This window comes from Copidosoma floridanum, unplaced genomic scaffold (assembly GCF_036245765.1).
Source record: "Copidosoma floridanum isolate Cflo_tuat_1 unplaced genomic scaffold, Cflo_Japanese_pri ptg000031l, whole genome shotgun sequence".
NCBI classification, from domain to species: Eukaryota; Metazoa; Arthropoda; class Insecta; order Hymenoptera; family Encyrtidae; genus Copidosoma; species Copidosoma floridanum.
The window spans coordinates 896,188-921,380 of NW_028321908.1; the positions used below are offsets into that span (position 1 = coordinate 896,188).

Sequence of the window (25,193 nt, forward strand, 5' to 3'; positions counted from 1 at the left end):
CACAGTACGCAGCTTAGAATGAAAATGACCAATAAAATCAACAACCACGTAGCTATAAGGAAAGCCACTAATACGTCGAAATTACTACATATGTTTGGAGAATGGATGCCACGAGAGAGCTTATTCTCCGGTGCTTGAGGATGTCCGAGGTGCGAAGCAGGTCGTGAAAGGAAACGAGGCGTGACGTACAGGTAAAATTACATTTCTTTATTGAGTTGCAACTTCGTACGAAAAGCGTGCGTTGCAGTCGCTAGTCCAGCGTGGAGTGGCAGCACCACTGGCTACCTAAAGGTAGGCGCTGCGTTGAAAGAGAGACGGAGAGAGCGCGCTGTTTGATGTGCGTCGCTAATCTGTGCGCGGAACGAGCAGTTTGCAGTTGCTTCCGCCGAGAAGCTTGTTTTGAGCTTTGGCTGGTGGATGGCGCCACAGGGACTCCCCCTGTGGGGACCCTCTCACACACATGTACATTTCGGCTCTCCGTCCTTCTCCAACCACCCGCTAGATGTCTAACCATTTAACTTGACCTTTTCGCAAGTGCCCGGATTTCATGTTGGTTAATATATAAGGGCGTTTAAGATTGAGCTGGATTATCCCCACCGATATAGGTGTCTAAGGCAGGGAGCACGTCATCAGCCTCACTGATGAGTCCTGGCGTGCTCTCGGGATGAAAAATCAAACAATCTTTTCTCTCTTTTCATGGCATCACTCGATCGCCATACCCCCGTAGTGTTGTCTGCGGGGAGCAGGCAGAACGAAATTACCTTTTTGGCCTTGGGTGAGGTCAAGGTTGTTCCAGGGCTAGGTGGGCGGTGAGTCGGCAAAAGGCCGCGTTAAATGGTCCTGTGTCCGGGGGCCGTTTGTAACTGACGTGGGTGGTTGCGAGAGCTGAGGAGCAGTGACGTCGTTGCCAGTGATAGGCAGGTCAGCTGCTTCGAGGTAGGCCGGCTTCAACGTGTCCGTGGAGACAGTGCGGGGCTGGCCATTGACCTCGATTGTGTAGTTTCGCTCGTTGATGCGCCAGATTACCTTATGTGGCCCTGAGTACGGGGGGTCCAGTGGTCTCCGGATAGCGTCGATGCGGCGAAAGACGCGAGAGCATCTCTGCAGATCGCTGAAAATAAACGGCTTCCGCGGAGGTAGGTGCCTTGATGCCTGGACAGGCTTGATGGCCTGTGTGAGGCGTCGAAGGCCTTGGACGAAGGACGGTGGGTTGACGTCTGGGTGGCTCTGGGCGGGGAAAAAATCACCAGGCACCCTGAGGGTCGTGCCGTAAAGCATCTTGGCCGGAGATGCTTGGAGGTCCTCCTTGAACGAGGTTCGGAGGCCCAGGAGCACCGTAGGAAGTGCGTTGGGCCATGGGACGTCCGGACAGCACATCAGGCCTACCTTGAAAGAACGATGAAAACGTTCTACCATCCCGTTGGACTGCGGGTGATAGGGCGTCATCCTTATGCGACTCGAGCCAATCATCTTGGCGAGCTCGGTGAATAATGCTGACTCGAACTGGGCTCCCTGGTCCGAGGTGATGGTCAAAGGCGTTCCGAAGCAGGCGATCCAACTGTCGTACAGGGCCTTGGCAATGGTCGCTGCTTGTTCGTCGGGAACGGGAACGGCGACCGGCCACCTGGTGAATCTATCTATGATGGTTAGACAGTACTGAAAGCCCTTGGTAAGGGGGAGCTTCACCAGGTCAACGTGGATGTGCTCGAAGCGCCGGTCAGGCATGTTAAAATCTCCAAGAGCTGAGCGGTTGTGCCTGTGCACTTTCGAGCGCTGGCAGGCCTCGCACTGCTGGGCCCAGTGAGTTACATCCTTCCGTAGCTTGGGCCACGTAAACTTCTTAGAGATGAGGTGTGCGGTTGACTTGATGCCAGGGTGCGAGAGGTTGTGTAGGACCTGAAAAGCCGTCCTGCGAAGGGTCTCTGGGAGATACGGCCTTACGTTCCCGGTCGAGATGTCGCACAGGATCCGCTGGCCGTCGATCATCAGAGGTTGGAGGTCGAGTTGCGGGTCGTCGAGCAGATTTTTGAGCTCGGGATCGTCGGCTTGGGCCTCTGCGATGACGTCTGGCTCTAGGATGGAAGGCATGGCGACGACGTTGATGCGTGATAGAGCGTCGGCCATCACGTTCTCTTCGCCCTTGACGTGGGAGAGGGTTACCTGGTGCTGCAGAATGAAGTCGATTTGACGGGCCTGTCTTGCCGAGGCTTTGTCGGAGCGTTGGTGGCCTACGAAGACGAGCGGCTTGTGATCCGTGTAGACGATGAAGGAGCGTCCTTCGAGGACTCGCTCGAAAGTCTTGATGGCTGCGTAGACGGCCAGCAGCTCCTCGTCGTAAGCGCTGTAGTTGGCCTCAGCCTTGGAGAGCTTCCTGGAAAAGAAACCGAGTGGCCTCCAGGTGCCACGTGGGTACTCTTGTTACAGGGCTGCACCGATTGCGATGTCCGAAGCGTCTGTCCTCAGGGCGATTGGAGCATTGGGCCTGAGAAAGGTCGTCGTGGCTGCTTTGGTCAAGTGGTCCTTGCACTGCTGGAAGGCGATATCAGCGTCGCGGTTCCAGGCGAGTGGGGCCTTCTTGCTCTTTGGTGGTAGGTCCTTTAGCAGGTCATTAGGTGGAGCCATGGCGTTGGCTACTCCAGCCATGCAGCCGCTGTAGAAATTAACCATGCCCAGGAATCGTCGAAGCTGAGATGAGTTCTCTGGTTTCAGGAAATCCTGGACGTCCTGGACCTTGTACACTGGGGGACGGACACCATCAGCAGAGACTGAGTACCCCAGGTAGTCTATCTTAAGTTGGCCGAGGATGCACTTCTGCGGGTTGATACGTAGCTTGGCCTTGCGTGAGATGCTGAAAAGTCGATGGAGGTGTTGAAGGTGCTGCTTGTGGTTCTCAGAAGCGACGAAGATGTCGTCGAGGTAGCACCTGGCGAACGGCAGGTCACGTAGGACGTGGTCCATGGTCCACTGGAGTGACTGGGCGGCGTTCCGTTGACCCATGGAAGACCTCGTGAACTCGTAGAGCCCGAATGGTGTGGTTATTGCCGTTTTTGGGATGTCTTCCTCGGTTATCGGAATCTGATAGAAAGCCTTCCTCAAGTCTATGACCGAGAAGACCTTTCCAGTCGCCTCCTGGAGTAGATCGTCGATGATCGGCAGTGGATAGTGGTCCGGGGTGGTGCAGGCGTTTAGGCACCGGCAGTCCCCGGTGACTCTCCAGCCTCCACTGGACTTTTGAACGAGGTGGAGTGGGCTCGCCCACTGACTGGATGAAGGGCGTACGATGCCTTGGTCGAGGAGTCGCCCGATCTCCTGCTTGGCTGCCTGTAGACGGGGTCCGAGAAGGCGTCGCGGTCGCTCAAAGACAGGAGGTCCAGTGGTGTGGATGGTGTGGTGCACTGGCAGGTCTGGAAGCACTGCGGTGGTAGCTTCTGGAGAGCAGAGATCTGCATACTCCAGGACAAGCTCTGCGTAGCGTTGGCCCAGGTCTCCAGGGGGTGTGCGTTCCAGTGTCGTGACGACCGAAATGCTGAAAACGGTGGCTGGCGCTAAAGAGCCAGACGTTGAAAGGGTAGTGGTCGGATCGATAAGTCGCTTACCCTTGACGTCTACGAGGTAGCTGAAGTGATTGAGGAAATCGGCACCGATGATCGCGACGTGGGTGTCAGTGACGATGAAACTCCACTTTGCTGCTCGTCAGAGACCCAGCTCAATGGTGAGGATGTGGGTGCCAAAGGTGGCTATCGGAGTGGAATTGGCAGCGCTGAGTGTCAGTGGCTGCGGCTCCAGCTTCCAGTTCCTGACGAGATGCTTGGGTAGCAGCGAGACGATGGAGCCCGAATCCACGAGGAAGAGCACTCGAGACTCTGGGTCGAAGAAGTGTAGGCGGTTTTCCGAGAGACCTTGGTGGCCCGCCTCCGATACTTGGGACGGAGGGGGCCCTATTGGTTTCCCGGCTTGGTCGATGCGTAGGTGCAGGGTGGACGACAGTTCCTGGCGGCTGGTCCGTACATTTGGTGGAAATGACACCAGTTTGGGTTGGCATCAATAGGAACTGCTTGGTTGCCTTGGTGGCGGGAGCATGACCTGGATCGGCTCCGGCCGCGTCGTTGCTGCTTGTCCAGGAGTAGCTCGTTGAGCATCTTGCGCATCTCTGCGACCTCCTGGGCCAAGCTGGATCCAGCCGCAGCGGCAGGTGGTGCTGGCGGCGCAGACAGTGGATTCACGGCATTTACGGCCGGAATAGAGCTCGCGAGCTCGTCTGCCATGGTGCTGAGCTCGTCTAAGGTGGCCGTCTTCATAATCCGCAGAATACCGTTAACCTGTGGGGGAAGAAGGCCAAGCCACCTGATTTTGAGGATCTCGTCCGTGACTTTGCCAGCCACGAGGTTTTTCATCTGGCGCAGGAGCTGAGACGGTTTGGAGTCTGCCAGTTGCAACTGGCCAAACAGCTTGCACAGCTGAGCGTTGGAAGTTTCCTGGAAGCGGGCCAAAATCGCGTCTTTGATGGCCTTGAGGCGTCCAGTCGCTGGGGGGTTGGCGATGATGTCCGAGAGTTCGGAAACAGCTGGTCCGCTGAGGGCTCCGACGAGCAGGATGTAGCGCTGGTTGTCGTCAGTGATGCCTGCTGACTTCAGGATGATCTCGACCCATGCCGCGGGTGCCTCAGCCTAAAAGCGAGGAATCTTCGGGTCAGACATGGTGGCTGAGCGCTGCTGGTGTTGTTGAGCCGGCGGCGGTGGCTTATACTGTTGTTGTTGGACGGTGTCAAGGGCCCACTGCACCTGCTCTTCTTCCTGCCGCTCTAAGCGACGCTGGTAGCGTTCATCTCGGGGCATCACTTCGTCGTCCTGGTCCCCCAGCGTTGTGAATGTCGAAGGGCCGACACCGGCGACGTGCGTGTCGACCTGGGGGTGAGGGCGCGTAAGCGCGAGAGAAGCAACACAATAGCGCATGGATGGCTGTCTGCGCGAGCTCAGGCTTGTATGGCCTGGCACACAGAGACTTCACTTATGCACACGCACCCACGGAACGATAATTAAAAGGTCATGGGCTGGGCGAGCTATGGCTCCAGCCACAGCAACGGTAATAAAAGAAAAGTATTAACGTAAATAAAGGTTACTGTATGGTACGGTCACTTCACTGCACTCAGGTACGAGGGATATAAAGTAGCGCGAGGAATGGCCTCGTGCGTCTCGCGAACAATATGGCCGACTTTTGGCGCACTCGCCTTTGTCGCGTCTTGAGTACACAGCGTGGACGACGTGCTGAACACGAGCTGTATAATGGAGCTCACTTGCAGAGATAAGTAGGGAGATTGCCAGTGCCTATGTTAAAGAGTGAGCCGATGTTTCGGCGCTGATTCGAGCGCCAATCCATCGTGGCCAGCAGAGGAACCGTGCACGTGTTTTCTATTGGTTGGTGGCTTATAGGCTCGGCTCGCGGGGAGAGGTAAGGGGAGATCAGTGAGGGAGACATGAGAATCCAAATGTGTGCATCGGTGATGATGGAGGATGGATATGGAGGAGAAGCTAAACCTATATGTATATGCATACAACGGGCTATATATCTATAGCTATAGTTGTACACTGCTAATACGGAAAAGAGCTGCGCGTATTACTTTTCTCGCTTTTCCTCCCTTAAAGAAAGATAAGCTTTTTAAATGCAGTTGATCATTCGTTTAACTATAATAAACAAAACATAATTGTCAGGTTACTAACAATTTTTTTTTCATTTTTCAAAAAATGACAAGCTCAACGCATTTAGTATATTATTTGGCTTTATTAATAAACAAGCGCCTTTATTCCAATAATCTGGTGCGCTCAATAGTTCTTCACTTTTACGATAAGTGAAATTATTGAATAATATATGAAGGCATTCACCACGACGACACAGTAAGCTCAAATATTTTTTGTACTAAGTAATGTTATTTACTAATATACTGAACATCTTTACCTGAACGCTCCATTGCACTGATATCTTTATTTGTTAATTTATATTTTTTCACCACTAATACATGGCTTAACGGCAATAATATAATGAAGCTTAAATTAAATCTCAAGCTTCGAAACTTTACGATAAACATATGTAACTTTTAGTCTCACGATAACCTAAGCGTTAATAGCTGAGAGGGCTAGAGCAAGAGGGTGATTTTAGTTTTGCGGCTCCGGGTTCCAATCTCACTTGTAGTAAATTTTTTTTTTTTTTTTTTTTATTCCAACATTACTTTAAATGTTCATACCTTTTTTTTATGATTACTTACGTATTTTGTTTTATCAGTAACTAAAAAGATTTTTTTTTTCAACATTGGTATACGATCCAAGAAAATTTTTTTTTCTATTCATGGCTGAAAAAATTATTTGACGCATTAAGTAACAGCTTTTTAAGTGCAGTTAATCATCTCAATTTCATATTTTAGTTCGCATTACAACAAATGACGTTAACGAATTCTTGAATTGCTTAAAAGTATTCCAAAAAGTAATTTTAAACTTTTTTTTAAAATTATAAACAACATTCTTTATTTTTGTACATTAAAAATAATTGATTAGTATGTCTTAGATAGTCATGTAGAAAAAATTACTTGTTTCATTGCCAAAGAATAAAGACTGTTTTTGTGTTGTCTAAAAAATTTTCTAGACATTCTTATTATTATTATTATTATCATTATTATTATTATTATTATTATTATTTTTATTATTAGCCGTAATAAATTAAAATAATTTCTCGCTCTAAATGGGATGCAAATGAGATAGGATGCGCTACTGTGTGTGATAGGAGTCATGAATTTAAATTTCTGTAAAAATATTGTTTACTACGCGATATTTATTATTTTTATTATTATGTACATAATGTATGCGTCACTGAGAATTGTATTATACTTTTCAATTCAAGTCTTAAAATAATCGCTTAACGAAATAATTATAGTGCTTTCGGGAAACAACACACCTGAATAACAGTTACAAAAATTTTCAGTATTTATGAATTCGTTGTAGTAACTAGTTAATCACTAGTTTTCGTTTATTAAATTTGTCTTGAAGTAGTATTTTCAATAAATTCGTCGAGCACTCAACAAATTAAAAAAAAAAAAAAAAAAAACGCGCGCGTAATGAAGCCACATTTAGTGTGCCGGTCTCCAGCCAGGAAAAACTACAGAGCAAACGTGCATTTTTTCATAATAACCTATTACAGGTATTACCACAAACAAAGCTGTAATGACTTTCTTTTTTGATAATTACTTCTTCATAAACAGTAATTAAAAAAAATGTTTTTAGTTACTGATAAAACAAAATACGTAAGTAATCATAAAAAAGAAGTGTGAAACATTTAAAGTAATGTTGGAAAAAAAAAAAAAAAAAAAAAATTTTTATTTAAGCTTCATCATATTATTGCCGTTAAGCTATGTATTAGTGGTGAAAAAATATAAATTAACAAATAAAGATATCAGTGCAATGGAGCGTTTGGGTAAAGATGTTCAGTATATTAGTAAATAATATTACTTAGTACAAAAAATATTTGTGCGTACTGTGTGTCATTGTGGTGAATGCCTTCATTTATTATTCAATAATTTCACTTATCGTAAAAGTGAAAAACTATTGAGCGCACCGGATTATTGGAATAAAGGCGCTTGCATATTAATAAAGCAAAATAATATACTAATTGCGTTGAGCTTGTCATTTTTTAAAAAATGAAAAAAATTGTTAATAACCTGACAATTATATTTTGTATATTATAGTTGAACGAATGATCAACTGCATTTAAAAAGCTTATCTTTTTTTAAGGGAGGAAAAGCGAGAAAAGTAATACGCGCAGCTCTTTTCCGTATTAGCAGTGTACAACTATAGCTATAGATATATAGCCCGTTGTATGCATATACATATAGGTTTAGCTTCTCCTCCATCTCCATCCTCCATCATCACCGATGCACACATTTGGATTCTCATGTCTCCCTCACTGATCTCCCCTTACCTCTCCCCGCGAGCCGAGCCTGTAAGCCACCAACCAATAGGAAACACGTGCACGGTTCCTCTGCTGGCCACGATGGATTGGCGCTCAAATCAGCGCCGAAACATCGGCACACTCTTTAACATAGGCACTGGCAATCTCCCTACTTATCTCTGTCACTTGTCGCCATGCAGCTCAGTAGTAATGTGGGGCGTACAAGAGGGGTAAAGGGGGGGGGGCGGAACTTGTTGGCTCACCTCGCCCTCACGCACTCACTCGCGAAAAACTAAAAAAAGAAATGCACACGCACGAGCACTTGTTGCTGTTGCGACGGGTAAGCCAAAATGGTCGCGAGGCCAAGCGCGTGCTCTGGGGCCGAGAAAAAAAGGAAAATGTATGCACCACGAGGATTTGACTACTCGGTGGCACGAGGCGCTGCGTGGACGCGAGGAAAAAGAAAAAAAATATTGTCACTGGGTCGAGAGGAGAAAGGCCGTGAAGCCTGGGCTCCGTGAACAGCCGTTGACAGTGGCTGTTTCTCCCTCTCGAGGCACTGTCTGTTTGCACATCACTGGCACTGCTTACCTCGACAAGAATCCTTGCAGGATCGCCACTTTGGAGAATGGATGCCACGAGAGAGCTTATTCTCCGGTGCTCGAGGATGTTGGAGGTGCGAAGCAGGTCGTGAAAGGAAACGAGGCGTGACGTACAAGTAAAATTACATTTCTTTATTGAGTTACAACTTCGTACGAAAAGCGTGCGTTGCAGTCGCTAGTCCAGCGTGGAGTGTCAACTGTCAGCACCACTGGCTACCTAAAGGTAGGCGCTGCGGTGAAAGAGAGACGGAGAGAGCGCGCTATTTGACGTGCGTCGCTAATCTGTGCGCGGGATGAGCAGTTGGCAGTTGCTTCCACCGAGAAGCTTGTTTTGAGCTTCGGCTGGTGGATGGCGCCACATATGTACGGGACTCAACTAGAGTATTAGACATGGGAGTGATGGGTAGGACGAGTTGGGCGGATTGAGTGAACAGCTATTTTATATAAAACTAACGAAAATTAGTGTATTATTGTGTTTAATACGGATCTTCACAATTCTCTCCGTTAAAGGAGATACATTGTCTGGAGTTGGATCCAGGTCCAATTGTTGTGATTGAGTATAAATAACCTCAATTTGGCTCAGACAGACGCTCCTCTAATGGAAGAGGCGTCTGAGGCCTCCTTCATGGAGGCCAACGACGATGAAGGAGGCGGAAATCGTCCACCTAATCTGCAAAAAGACTCGCAAATGAAACACGACGGGCTGGAACTCATGGATATATCTCTAGTTTCAAACTCATCCGTACCCTCTGATGTTACAATTTTCGTAGAAGACAAACATAAAAGGAAAAGAGGAAATATCGAGGCAGGACAGGACACGAAAGATTCACAAAATAAAAACAAGCTATTGAGCAAGGAAGGCTCATCAGACTCTTCTGCAGAATTAAAGCCGATGAATCAAAAAGAAAAAGCCAACTCGGCCAAAGAACCAGATCACTTTTCCAGTGACAATCCAGGCCCCTTTGGAGTCATGATAAAGAGAATCATGAGAAACAATGCTCAGTTGAATCCTATCAGTGTTGGTGCTTTACTGTACCGCTCATACACCCAAGTATCGAAAATAGTTGATCACGGAAGATTCTAGGTCGAGGCGATTTTTGCGAAAGGTAATAAAGGAAGGGAAGAAGCTAATAATTTACTAGCAGACAAATCGTTGGAAAAAATTAACCTTATGGCCTTTATACCAGGCTTCAGGAAAATAAGGAAAGGAATAGTTAAAAATATTCCTCTGGATCTAGCAGAGGATTTTATCAAAGACTCATGCATCTCTGCAGCCAAGATTGAAAGTGTTGCACGACTTAAAAGAGAGAATAGGCAAGCGAAGTCTACGGAGGATAAATGGGTACCGAGCAACTCCCTGCTGATAACATTTGAAGGACAGACTCTCCCGGATAATATTACTTTATTCAACTATGAAGTCAGAGTTCAGCCTTACGTGACCAGACCAATGCAGTGCTACAAATGTTTTAGATTTGGTCACTTAAGCAAATTCTGTAGGAGCAATCAACGTTGTATCAATTGTGGTTCTGATGAGCATGAAGGCGAGTGTAGGGGAATGACTTCAACATGCGCCAACTGTAAAAAAAACTCTCATAAAAGCATCGATCCAGCATGTGAAATATTTCAAAAATACGTGGAGGTGAACAGAGTTATGGCTAATGATAATATCTCCTATGCACAGGCCAAGACATTAATATTTGCTAATGACACGGTGCCCATCCAGAATAAAGAGAACTATCCTCCTCTAAGAAGCGACACCACTCCAAAAATCCCGCAAAAAACCTTCAGCCAAATAATTCGTGCTGAAAAATCAAAAGAGGAAGATGCTCATCATACGACCAAAGGTCTACCTACATCGGAAGAAGTCAGGAGAAACCAAGGAGCTATACCCAAGTTGACATCAGGAAAAACGACTCCACCGCCTATGTTTACTAAAACTCGTGGGAATTTGACAACACCGGAGAAAATCTCGTCTTCAAATGGTACTACAGCCAGGAAAACTCCACTCAAGGGTGATGCCTTGTCTGACCAGACTTTGCCAAATCGATCCCTCATCCCTTCGAAGAATGTCAACATCAATTTTACTAACCTCAACTCTATCTTCAAGCAACAAAGTCAACAGCCAATGGTCTCTTCACTGATGCCCTCTAAAACATATGATAACAAAAAAATAGTTACCAAATCTCTTGAAAATCTTAATTATGATTCTGATAAAAACTTTAAATCTTATATTATTATTATTAACAAGCAGGAATTTAAAAAATTCTCATCTAACCCTACAAACTTTGTAAAAGGGGCATTTGGCCAGGCGGAACCAAAACCTAAGAGTATCTCCGGCACATAGAACCTACGTGCAAGCTTAATTATTTCTTAACTATAACTGTTCATTAGTGTTAAATTTATAATTTAATTCAATTTGATACATTCATCTAAAATGGATATATCAAATCAACCTCTCCGCATTTTTCAGTGGAATGCCAGAAGCATTAAAAATAAGCTAGATCTGCATCAATTTTCTAACAAATATGATATGATTATAATTATAGAATCATGGCTGAAACCAGGAGATCGCTTCATCCTTAAGGAATTTGAGGCGGTACGGTTTGACAGACAGGGGAGAACAGGTGGAGGGATTATAGTGTTTGTAAAAAAAGGCATTCTTTATGACGTTCCTAATCTTGGTCCAAGTTTTAAGAGTATGGAAAGCGGCTACCTAACAATCAATACTAACAGGGGTGAACTTTTGATATTAGCTTGTTATAGATGCCCTCAAAGCAACAATCTATTGACCTTGTCAGAATGGAATCGCGTTTCTGAAATCCTTAATAACTATAGCTCGTGGTTACTTGTAGGCGACTTTAACGCTCATAGTCCATTATGGGGTAGTGGCAAAACCTGCGCTAATGGGAAAATAATTACAGACAACTTTGATCCTGAAAATTTTTTTCTCTTGAACGATGGCTCACCCAAATGCCATTGATCTCTCTTTTATTTCTCCCAATCTAGCTCTGGCAACTACTTGGGAAGTGTTGGATGACCTATGGGGAAGTAACCACTTCCCCATAGAGATTCACATTAATAGCGATCTTCAATTTGTTCCCAAAGTTGACTATAGATTTAATCTTAAAAAATTGAACTGGGAAAACTTTTTTGGGGTGCTGGAAAACCATAGGGAATATTTATCCTCTCTCAATTTCATAAACAGTGGGCCTAGAGTTAGGTATGAAATATTTATCAACTGTTTGAATGACGCTATAGTTAGCTCTCTTTCCTATAAATTTAAAAAGGTACTGTTCAAACAGAGTACACGGCATCCGCAATCTTATCAAAACACCAGGTCAAGGCTGTCAAACAAACAAAATTGCATCTGGTGGAACGAGGATTGTAATAGGGCAATCCGGCGTCGCAAGGCGGCTTACAAATCTCTCTCTCACAATTTCAATCAAAATTCTTTTATTCTTTACAAAAAGATTGTAGCCGAAACTAAAATGATGTTGAATCAAACAAAAAAAAACTCCTTTAAAACATACTGTGAATCTCTGAACAAAAATTCTAATATTTCTGATGTTTGGAAGAAAGTTAAAACGTTTAAAAATAGTTTGAATCGACCTGCTTCCAATTTAGGTAATAAAAAACTCCTAACAGAGGCAGGCATTACTTTTAATAAACTAGCAGAACCTAAAGTCCTTACCAGTGCACCTTTCAGCCTAACCAGTCTTCTAGAGATCCAGGAAGACCAAGACCATGTCCTGAACAAACCATTTTCCTTCGAAGAATTTTCTTCGGTATGTCTCAAACTTAAACCAGATTCTGCCCCGGGGCAGGATAGAATCTCCTATAGAATCATCCAATGCCTACCAGAATTTTTTAAGAAAACTCTTCTAGATATTTATAATGATTTGTACAATCAAAGCATCTTTCCAGAAGATTGGAAAAAATTCCTAGTGATCTTCATCCCTAAAAACAACTCTAAAGTTAGACCAGTTTCAATGGCTTCCTGTATTCTCAAAGTATTAGAAAAGATGCTGTGTAACAGGTTTGTTTGGTGGCTGGAATCCAGAAAAATACTCCCTTCCACCCAATTTGGTTTTAGGAAGGGCAGATCCTGCACTGATAGTTTAACCAATCTGGTAACTGAAATTCAACAGAATTTTTATCAAAAAAAGAGTCTAGCAGTAGTCTTCCTAGATGTAAAAAGTGCATTTGATAATGTAATACCAGACATTCTACTACAGGACTTATGTAATTTAAATTTGCCAAAGAAATTTATCCTATTTGTTAAAAATCTTATTTATGAACGGGTTCTCATCCCAATCAATGGTCCAGATACGTCCTCTATTATAGTTAACAAAGGCCTTCCTCAAGGACTTGCTATGAGTCCAATACTATATGCTCTGTATACCGCAGGTCTGGACTTAACTCTACCAAAGTCGGTCTCCTCCTCTCACTTTGCAGATGACCTGGCCTTACGGGCATCCTCCTGTGACCTAGAGGGAGGTTTAACACCTCTAGAAATGCATCCAATAGTGCAATCAATTTTTTTTCTGGAAGGGGCTTAGAAGTTACTTCAAGGAAATCAGGTCTAGTAATTTTCAACCAGGGTAGGAAGAAAACAGACAATCTTTTCATAACAATCAATGGGGAACAGGTATTTGCTTCCAAAGATTGGAAGTTTCTGGGATTGCATCTTGACCAGAAGCTTAAATGGGATAAACACATCTGTTTTTAAAAAAACAGGTGTAACCACCAATTAACATAATAAGTTGCCTCACAAGAACATGGTGGGGGGCAGACCCAGACCTGCTACTTACCTTATATAAATCTCTTGTTCGTCCAATTCTAGAGTACGGTGGCTTCCTCTTTTCACCGTGCTCTGAAAGTCTATTGAACAAATTACAAATTATTCAAAACTCAGCCATCAGGAAGGCCTTAGGCTTTCAGAAGAGTACCCCAATTAATGTCTTAACTGCAGAATCAAAAATTCCCTTTTTAAATAGCAGATTTCAATACTTAGCGCACATCTACATCCTTAAAAAATGGCCTATAAAAGATAATCCTATTATCACAAGTATAGATTTACTTTGCAAACTATCAAATGATTACTCCTTTGAATTTAATTTCCGGAAATCCTTACTGGTCAAGTGCTATGAGGAATGTTGGCATTTTAAACCTATTGTTATCCAATCCAAAAATTTACTTAAGTTTGAATCACCTTATAATAACAATTTTGCACTCCTGGATATTGATCTGCTCTCGGGCAATAAAATGGTAACATCACCCAATCCCAACCTGGAGTTTTACAATCTCTTTCCACCCGATGACCAAGTAGAATACATTTTTACAGATGGCTCTAAATCCTCACTGGACGACGATTTCAAATCTGAATGTGGTTTTGCTGTTTGGTGTGAGAAACAGAAATATACTTGCTCATACAGAATCTCAGACTACAGTTCAATTTTCACTGCTGAAGCGATGGCCATTATTCAGGCCATCAACCTAATCTCTAAAAACAATGACCAGGAGTTTAAAATATTCTCTGACTCACAGAGTGTTCTGAAAGCTTTGAAAGCTTCCAGAGGCTTGGACCAAGAATCGGTACTGATTATTCAATTAAGAAACAAAATCGTGGAAGCGGTAGCCAAGGGAAAAATAATTAAATTAATTTGGATACCTTCTCATGTCGGTATTCGAGGTAATGAGGAGGCTGATCTGTTAGCAAAATATGCCTCTAATAAGGAGATCCTTCTGGATGAGGCGATTCCTAATTCAGATCTTTTTGGACTGTTTAAATCCAAATGTCAATATGATAATGAAACCAAACTTAAAGAGCTTGCACATTCTAAGGGAACAGAGTATTTCAAATTCTATCACACTAGGTACAAGTTCCCATGGTTTCGAAACTCAGACTTTGACAGGAAGTCGATAGTTATTTTTAACAGAATGAGAAGTGGCCACATGTCCCTTAATTATTATTTGTATAAATATCATATTACAAATAGTGATCTATGTAAATGTGGTGAAACACAAGACACAATTGACCATGTATTCTGGCACTGTCGACTATATGAAAAGGAAAGAGCCGTTATGCGGGATAAGCTAAAGAATCTAGTGACATTTCAAGAAATTGGCAACTTTTCCATGATTTTTATGCTAAGTGTTATGGATAAAGATATGCTGAGAATATTAGCAGAATTTATTCATGGGGCTAAGCTGAGCATATAATGGTTTATATTTATACTTACGAGCTATAGAGGTATATATTATACTAACACTAAATTCCATTCAGTTCTAAAAGAGAAATTTAAGTTACTTAATCTTACGTAACAATAGTTAATAATTTACTTAACAGATCACTTAAGTTAAAATGTATGGGTCTACTAGATTCACAACGTTTTGCAAATTGTATTTATGTATAACCTTATGCATTGTTCATAACTATTTAGTTTCCTTCTTATGTAAAACTTTATTTATTGTATTTAAAAAGGGCGCCTTTATACTCCATTAATTTGATATGTATATATCATATGTATATATATGTAATGGATTTAAATGTGTAATATAATTTTAATTGTATTTGTGTTATGGCAAAAATGTACTCAAACTGCCAATAAAAATTTTATTCAATCAATCAATCAACTAGAGTATTATACTTCTTGATCGGGACTTAATTCGAGTATAATACATAAAGACCAGGACTGAATTCGATACTTTTATGCGTCATGGGACTGAACTCGATATCAGCCAAATATTAAAGGTAATTTCACTTCGATGAATCTATTAAGAGGATAGTTTCTTGGCTGCGTTAGAAAGAAAGTTTCAAAAAATGTAGTCTGAGATAAGTTAGTAAATATGTCAAGCTTCATAAGTTTTCAGAAATAATTTACATATACTTTAAGGTTTTATTGCAGTAACATAACGTATAAAGAATTAAAGTGTAATCATTGACACAAATAAAAAAAATGAATGAAAAAAAAAAGTTGTTCCCAAGTACATAAATATTTTAAGCTTAATGTTTTATCAAAAAGTATTCACTATCACTCTAGTTTTTTAAAGTTTGAATGATAGATTATGCGTGCCAAAGGAATTACTAATGTGATTAGGTATTTCATAGTTTGAGGCTGATAAGGCTGGGTTTAGTCGAATTTATCTATTTTTTACGTTTGAAATTATTAAAATATAGGATTACGCTGTAAGTCATTTGCTATTTTGTAATTCAAGAACGAAGTTTATAATATTCAAAGAAAAAAATTAAAATATAAAAAAACTGTTTAAGATGTCTATAAAAAAAAAAAAGTACTGTACCTCTGATACATACATAAGAAATTAAAGCTCAACATTTTATTGAGAATGATTGACTATTAAAGAATAAATGTATAAGATAAATACTATTTTATACATTTAAGACAATTTTTCTATTCGTTGAGTGAATAAAAATTAAAGACACTACTAATTTTTTTTCCCCTTCTAAGAATATAAAGATCATTTCTTTGTCCACAACATTTGTTTTTTATGAAAAAAATTAGTGTAAGAACTATTTCAGTTATAAATGTTGAACATAGCTGTTATTTGGATTTTACAGTATTTTATCTATAATACTTTTATGTTGTTTCAGTTATGTGACGTTTAACGCAATGAAATATAACTATTCAAATGTTAAGCTATTTGAAGATTCAGGAAAAGTTCTGCTTGTTGTGGTATAAAACATATTATAAACAAGGTTCTAAATTACTTATGAAAAGTACAATTTAACATTAAATTTACTTATTTTTATGTTTAAATTCATTGTCGACCCCATTTTTTTTTGTTTTTTTTTTTTTTTGTTAGTAGTAAAAATCAGTGTTGAGAAGTTCATTTACGTTTATTTTATCAGACCATTTTTCAAAATGCCTAGACTTTTCCGTTTCAGACAAAGCTTGGTTGTTGTGAAAAAATACGTAAAACCGCTTAGTTAGTGAGACTGCTGAATATCGAAGGTACTTGCATTTCAAAGAATCTATTAAAAAAATAGTTTGTGGTGGCGTTGGAAAAAAAATAAATAAAATCTAGTCTTAGTAAGTCTGAAAAAATGTCAATCTTAATGAATTTTTGAGTATAATTCACTTATACGTTAATGCTTTATCATTAGTATAACGTTCAAAGAATTAAAATGTTCCTGAACAGAAATCTTGCTGAGGCGATCGAGAGGCCCTCTAGAGGATACCTAAATAGCCTATGGAGGACTTACTGAGGCAAAGTAACGTGGCGTACAGTTGGTCCTCTTTAGGTATCCTAAATACTTAACTGTGTACTTAACCAAACTTGAAGAGTCTCTAGAGTTAAAATATACACACACACACATATATATATATATATATATATATATATGAGTCATTCTCCGTCAACTCGGCCACCCCCGCCTGTCCAAAATTGGGTACGATTTTTTCGGGCATCTTTGGGTTCAAATTAAAGCTTATTACCTCTAGTTTTAAATGCTAAGTGGCGTTTGTCGAATTTCGAAAATGGCGGACTACTATGACGCAAACAAGTCAACCTCCTACCGATGAAAAAACAGTTATGTTAACCTAACACATGCATCACTATTTAGAAAATTGTGCAAATATTTTTTTCTTATGTATTTTATAATGCTGATGACGAATTCACTCTTCTTATTTATTGAAAACCAAATGTGTCATTCCTAACCTCAAAAAACCTATTAAAAAGTAATTTTTAGCGTTCAACAATCCACCAACTCATAATAAAGAAAATGTAAAATCTTATTGGTATGTATTTTCAATAATTTAATATAGAAGTAACCATTCCTTTGATCATAAGTACTAATTTTCAAACCTAACCTCAAAAAACCTATTAAAATCAAATATTTCATGGCAAACTATCGACCAAGTACTAATAAAATAAAAAAAAAATCTTTTTTGTACTTACTTTTATTGATTCGATGCCAAATCACCCTATTTTCAGTTATAACGACTGTTTGCTGCACCTAACCTCAAAAGACCTTTTAAAAAAGCAGTTGCATTCGATTACAGTCCTAAATAACATGAATTGGAGAAAAAACTCACATGAGTGTATTTTTAATTCTAGTCTTCTCTTATTTTTGACTTTACATTCTGTACGTCGTCCCTAACCTCAATAACCTTTGGGAAAATTAGTTTTTTGTTCCCCATTGTTTTTAGAAATCCTCATCATTATAATTAGAAAACATTTGAGTGTATCATTATCAACGCAACATACAGTTAATCTGTTCCTTAATCAGAAATACTGTGAGTTTTCCTAACCAGTGGAAAATAGGTCTTTGCAAAAAAATAACTTTAATTTTTGGGAAATAATGTAGGTAACTTGTTTTTATTTTTTCAATCACCTGATATACAGTTTATTATTTTTCTAACTTTACTTCTAGGTTTTGTTTACAAGGACAAAAACTTTTGGTAAATGCAAAGGTATGTACATAAACATTTGCATTCTTAGGGATTTTACTTTATGACCAGCATATATTACAAAAATGTTAGATCATCTGTTCAGATGGCTAGAGAACTGGGCTGTTGATTTAGTTAAGTAACATTAATACTACTATTATGGTTACTATAAAAAAAGTGAGATTTATTGAATATAAATAATATATCGCTTATGGATATGAGTACAAAGTATTTCTGATTAAGGAACAGATTAACTGTATGTTGCGTTGATAATGATACACTCAAATGTTTTCTAATTATAATGATGAGGATTTCTAAAAACAATGGAGAACAAAAAACTAATTTTCCCAAAGGTTATTGAGGTTAGGGACGACGTACAGAATGTAAAGTCAAAAATAAGAAAAGACTAGAATTAAAAATACACTCACGTGAGTTTTTTCTCCAATTCATGTTAGTTAGGACTGTAATCGAATGCAACTGCTTTTTTAAAAGGTCTTTTGAGGTTAGGTGCAGCAAACAGTCGTTACAACTGAAAATAGGGTGATTTGGCATCGAATCAATAAAAGTAAGAACAAAAAAGCTTTTCTTTTTTTTTTATTAGTACTTGGTCGACAGTTTGCCATGAAATATTTGATTTTAATAGGTTTTTTGAGGTTAGGTTTAAAAATTAGTACTTATGATCAAAGGAATGGTCACTTCTATATTAAATTATTGAAAATACATACCAATGAGATTTTACATTTTCTTTATTATGAGTTGGTGGATTGTTGAACGCTAAAAATCACTTTTTAATAGGCTTTTTGAGGTTAGGAACGACACATTTGGTTTTCAATAAATAAGAAGAGTGAATTCATCATCAGCATTATAAAATACATAAGAAAAAAATATTTGCACAATTTTCTAAATAGTAATGCATGTGTTAGGTTAAAATAACTGTTTTTTCATCGGTAGGAGGTTGACTTGTTTGCGTCATAGTGGTCCGCCATTTTCGAAATTCGACAAACGCCACTCAGCATTTAAAACTAGAGGTAATAAGCTTTAATTTGAACCCAAAGATGCCCGAAAAAATCGTACCCAATTTTGGACAGGCGGGGTCGGCCGAGTTGACGGAGAATGCCTCATATGTATATATATACATATATGTAAATTCAATGTGAGAGAGTAAGATAGAATTATAATGAAAAACACTATTACACCTACAGGTGTTTTATTATAGAAAAAAAATAAATTGGTGCAAAAAATGTATACTTGTTTAAATGACTCTTACGTGCTGTACAAAAATGAAAGAAATTACGACTACTTTAACGCCGCAATTATAATCATTATTTAACAGAAATGTGCAGAGTGACGAAAAATGTACACTTTTGGCATTATACTTAAGCTGATTGTGTATAGTTTTGAGATATTGCACCTCAAAAGTACTGACATTGCTCATACTTTCAATACTTAATATATACTTATATGTTAAATAACTACGTTAAGTATTAAAAATGTAAGCAATTTAAGTACTTTTGAGACACAAAATATCTCATTTAATCAATAATGTCATGATAATTTGTTCACTGAATCTAGCAGCTCTCTTACTCTGACAAATTAACTCTATTTCTGTTTCTCGCTTTTATTAAATTCATACATATATTTATTGACTGGAAAAATGCTTCAAGTTTGGTTATGTATACGGTTATTTAGGATACCTAAAGTGGACCAACTATACGCCGCGTTACTTTGCCTCAGTAGGTCCGCTGTAGGATACCTATAGAGGTCCTCACGAACTAAGGAGGTATCCTCAATAGATTTCTTTTCGGGTTATTATTGACACACATAATAAAAATGAATAATAACCAAAAATACTAAATTCCCGGTAAGAATATAAATATTCCAAACTTCATGTATTACTAAAAACTATTGACTATCTGCATGTCAAATGTTTTAAAAGTTAAATGACAGTTTATGCATTACGGAGTAACTACTGTTACAATTTGATACTTTATAATTTAAAGCAGATAAGGCTGGTTTTAGTGAAGTTTATCTAACTTTTTACGTTATAAATTCTTAAAATATAGAATTACGCCATAAATCATTTGCTATTCTATAAATTACAAAGGAAGTGTTTAGGGCTCTGAGAAACAAATGGAAATGTAAACAAGCTGTTGAAGATGTCTATAAAAAAAAAAAAAAAAAAAAAATGAAAGTACTGTACCTCTGATAAATACATAAAAAGTTAAAGCTCAACATTTATGAGAATAGTTGACTATCATTAAATAAGTACATACAACATATACTATTTTTCAAAGATAAGGAACAGATCCGTTAGAAAATTCTTTTTTTGCTTAATGAATATAAATAAGAGACACAACTAATTTTATTTTTTCCATGAGGAATATTTAGATCATTTCTTTGTGATCATTTCTTTTTCTCTAAATAAAATAGTCTCGGTAAGTTAGAAAGAATGTCAAGCTTAATGAATTTTCAAAGAACAATTAACCTGTACTTTAATGTTTTGTCAGTGACATATCGTTTACCTAATTAAAATGTTATTATTAAAACAAATAATATAAATAAATAAAATACAAAAATCATAAGTTCCTGATAAGTACATCAACATTTTAAGCTTAACGTATTACTTAGAAGTATTAACTATGACTGTTATGTTTGAAAGGTTAATTAACAGTTAATACATTACAAAGTAATTACTTATACGATTAGGTATTTCATAGTTTGAGGTTGACAAAGGTATAGTTTGAGTGGAATTTAACTGTTAATTTACGTTTGAAATTAATAAATTACATGATTCTGCCGTAAGGAACTCGCTACTTTGAAATGAAAGACCGAAGTTTGTAATATTCAAAGAAACAAGTTAAAATATGAAAAAACTCTGTAAGATGTCTATAAGAAAGAAAAACAAAGTACTGTACCTCTGATAAATACAGAAGTTATAGCTTAACATTTGATTAAGAATGATTGACTATCAATGAATAAGCATATGAGACTTATACTGTATTTAACATTTTAAAAAATGGTTCAGTTGAACATTTTTTTTTTGCTTTGTGAATAGAAATTAAAGACAGAACTAATTTTTTTTTTCTATCAAAAATATTTAGATCATTTCTTTGTGCGAAACTTTCTTTTTTTATCAAAAAATTAGTGTAACATGTATTTGAGGTATGAATGTCGAACATAGCTGTTATTTGATTTATACAGTGTTTCATGGATTACACTGATGTGTTACTTTAGTTGTATGACGTTTAATGAAATAAAATATAATTATTTAAATGCTAAGTTATTTCAAGAATAAGAAAAAATTCTGCTTGTTGTAGTGAAAGACATGTCATAAATAAGATTCTAAATGACCTGTAAAAAGTATAATTCAACATTCAATTTACTAATTTTGATGTTCCAATTTATTTTCTACTTGAATTTTTCTCTTTTTTTTTGTTGGTAGTCAAAATTAGTGTCAAGAAGTTAATTTTTGTTTATTTTATCAGTTTTTTTTTTTTAAATATCTAGACGTTTTCATTTTGGACGTAGCTTGATCGTTGTAAAAAAAAAAGTAAAACAGCTTATCCAGTAAAAACTGCTAAACGTCGATGGTACTTTCATTTTGATGAATCTATCAAAAGGAAAGTTTCTCGGCTACGTTAGGAAAAAATGGAAAAAATGTTTTCTCGGTAAGTTAGAAAGAATATCAAGCTAAATGAATTTCCAGAAGCAATTTACGTATACTTTAATGTTTTGTTGTGTGGTATTATTTTACAGATTAAAATGTAATTATTGACACAGTTAATAGAAAAAAAAAAAAAATTATAAATTTCTGGTAGGTACATTAATATTTCAAGCTTAATGTATTACTCAGAAACATACGCTATCACTATATTGTTTTGAAGATTAAATGATAGTTCATACAATACAAAGTTATTACTGATACGCTTCGGTATTTCACAAATTAAGGCTGATAAGGCTGGTTTTAGTGGAATTCATCTTATTTTTTACGTTTGGAATTGTTAAAATATAGCATTACGCTATAAGACGTTTGCTATTTTAAAATTAAAAATTGAAGTTTTTAGGATTCTGAGAAACAAATTGAAGTATAAAAAAACTGTTTAAGATGTCTAAAAAAAAAAAAAAGAAAAAAAAAAAAGTACTGTACCTCTCATAAATACATGAGAAATGAAAGCTCAACATCTTAATGAGAATAATTGACTAACAATAAATAAGTATGCAAGAAATATACTATTTTTAATATTTAAGAAAAGGATCTATTAGAAATTTTTTTCTTTGCTTAGTGAATAGGAATTAAAGACAGAACTAATTTTATTTTCATTATCATGAATATTTAGATTATTTCTTTGTGCAAAACTTTTGTTTTTTACCAAAAAATTAGTGTAACAACTATTTAAGTTATTAATGTCGAACATACCTGTTAGTTCGACTTTATAGTGTTTTATTGGCCATACTTTTATGTTATTTTAGTTGTATGATGTTTAACGCAATGAAATAAAACCATTCTAATGTTTAGCTATTTCAAAAATCAGGAAAAATTTTGCTTGTTCTAGGATGAGACACATTATAAATAATCTTCTAAATGACTCATCCCCATAAAAATACCTCTTAACATAACAAATAAGCTACGTAAGTTTGATGTGTTGAGGTCATTTTTTAACGTAAGAAATTTATGAAGCCTTTATACACTGGTAATGAATAGTATTCTTTCTAATGAATTTGTAGCCTTGAAAAATTCTGAAATGAAAACATAAAAATGGTAGAGTTCTTTTTTTTGCGCAACATAAATTTTGTGTCAAGAAATTGATACTTGTTAATTTTATTATATAATTTTTTTAAATACCTAGACATGTTCATTTTGGACAAACCTTGATTGTTGTAAAAATATATGTAAAATAGCTTAATTAGTTAAGACTACTGAATATTAAAAGTACTTACATTCTGATAAGTCTATAAGAAGGATAGTTTCTTGGTTGCGTTGGAAAAAAAAGGTAAAAATGTAGTCTCGGTAAGTTAGAAAGAATGTCAAGCTTAATGAATTTCCTCAGACAATTTACCTTTATTTTGATAAAATCGGTTCAGTAGTTTTCGTGGTTAGCGATTACAATGGTTTTAGCGACTTTGCTTTATATATTAGTAAGATATCATAAACAAGGTTCTTAATTACTTATGAAAAGTACAATTTAACATTTAATTTTCTTATTTTTTTAATTAAATTTATTGTCTACCCCATTTTTTTTTTTTTTTTTTTTTTGTTAGAAGTAAAAATCAGTGTTGAGAAGTTGATTTACGTTTATTTTATCAGACGAGTTTTGAAAATGACCAGACGCTTCTAATTCAGACGAAACTCGATTGTTGTAAAAAAATACGTAAAACAGCTTATTCAGTTAAGACTACCAAATATGGAAGGTACTCTCATTTCGAAGAATCTATTAAGAGGATATTAAGTTTCTTGGCTACGTTGGAAAAAAATGGAGAAAATGTAGTCTCGATGAACTAGAAAAAGTGTCAAGCTTAATAAATTTACAAAAACAGCTTACCTATACATTTATGTTTTATCAATAACATAACGTTTGAAGAATTTAAATGTAATTATTGACACAAATAATGAAAATAAATAAAAAACAAAAATGATTAGTTCCCGATAAGTCCATAAATATTTCAAGCCTAATGTATTACAAAGAAGTATTTACCATCACTGGTATGTTTTAGTGGTTGAATTAAATTTGACGCATTATAAAGTAATGACTGATACGATTAAGTATTTTAAAAATCAAGGCAGATAAAACTGGTTTTAAATGAACACACCTGACTTTTAACGTTTCGAATTATTTTTATAGATGATAACTCTATAAGTTATTTGCTATTACAAAATTCAAGTTCACAGTGTTCAAGATTCTGAAAAACAAATTTAAATAGAAAAAAACTGTTCAAGATTCCTAGAAAAAGATAGCAAAAGTACTGTTAATAATGCAATATGCCTCATCCTCTTAATAATAAATTACAGCTCATTATTTTTTAATAATCGTTGACTATCAATGTATATATGAGTATACAAGACCTATGCTATTTTCAATCTTTCAGAAAATGGTCTATAAGAAATTTTTTTTTTTTTTGATAAGTGAAAAAAAATAAGGGACCCTACGACATTTTTTAACTCCATCATAAATATTGAGATCGTCTCTTTGTGCAAAACTATTGTTTGTTATGAAAAATTGGTGTAACAACTACTGAAGTTATAAATATCAAACATAGCTATGAATTGAATTTTTAGAAATTAATAAAAAGTAGATTTATTAGTTTTGTACGAAGAAATAACGAAACGAATGTTTTTTTGGCCAGAAAAAAAATATATTTAGGATAGTTAATCATTTTTAATTTGTTACATACATTTTACAGTGTTTTATAGGTATTACTTTAATGTTGTTGCAAGGACATGACGTTCAACGCAAAGAAATATAATTTTTCAAATATTTAGCTGTTTCAAAAATCAAAGAAGATTCTTAATACCTAAACGCTTCCATTTTAGACAACGGTTAATAGTTGTAAAAAAATACGTTAAACAGTGCATATTGGCCAGGTGCAAGTGATGGGATGGGATAGATGAGTCGACGCCAGCGTGCGTAGTGGCAAAAACAGGAAACCTGGGGTACCAAATTAGTCATTTTTTCTTAATTAAGGAAAGAACAACAGTATTTCGTCAAATTTACAAATGTTATCGTCACGTATGCATAAATGGTATCAATATTATAAAATTGCAGTTACACAAATGTAAAAAAATGGACTATGTGGTGCCAAAAACGGTTGTAAAATGTTTGAATGTAACAATATATTAATAAAACCTCATTAGTTTTCGATCCAGAGCACACTCTCAGAAGCAGACGGCAAAAAGACAGATAATAACGCGAAATCAGACATGATCATTGTGATTTATATTATTTAAACGCTTATGAAATATGGGTGTAAGAAAGTGCTATATGTTGTTCAGTGTATCAGTAGCGCAAAGGCGGATGGAGTAAAATTACATAAATTTCGAATTATCCAATTGTAAATAAAGGTAATTTTCATGTGAATTGCAACTTAGACAATTTTCAAAGTAATCTGAATGAAACGTTCATGGAGGTTAACTTTGTAGGGAGCTGAAGTTACCAAGGTCTGCCTTATTATGACGGAACTTGTCAAATTGCTAACTCCATCACTTTGAAATTCTGTAACATCGCACACATCGGAAAGACCGAGTTCATTGAAA

At 37.4% G+C, this 25,193-nt stretch overlaps 1 protein-coding gene across 1 annotated transcript; it reads left to right on the plus strand.

Moving 5' to 3' along the window:
* The first annotated feature begins 13,799 nt into the window (after positions 1–13,799).
* LOC149373388 (uncharacterized) lies at positions 13,800–14,756 on the plus strand. The gene has a single exon (XM_089597217.1). It carries the CDS (start codon positions 13,800–13,802, stop codon positions 14,754–14,756), a length of 957 nt encoding a protein of 318 aa, XP_089453343.1.
* Positions 14,757–25,193: the final 10,437 nt, after the last annotated feature.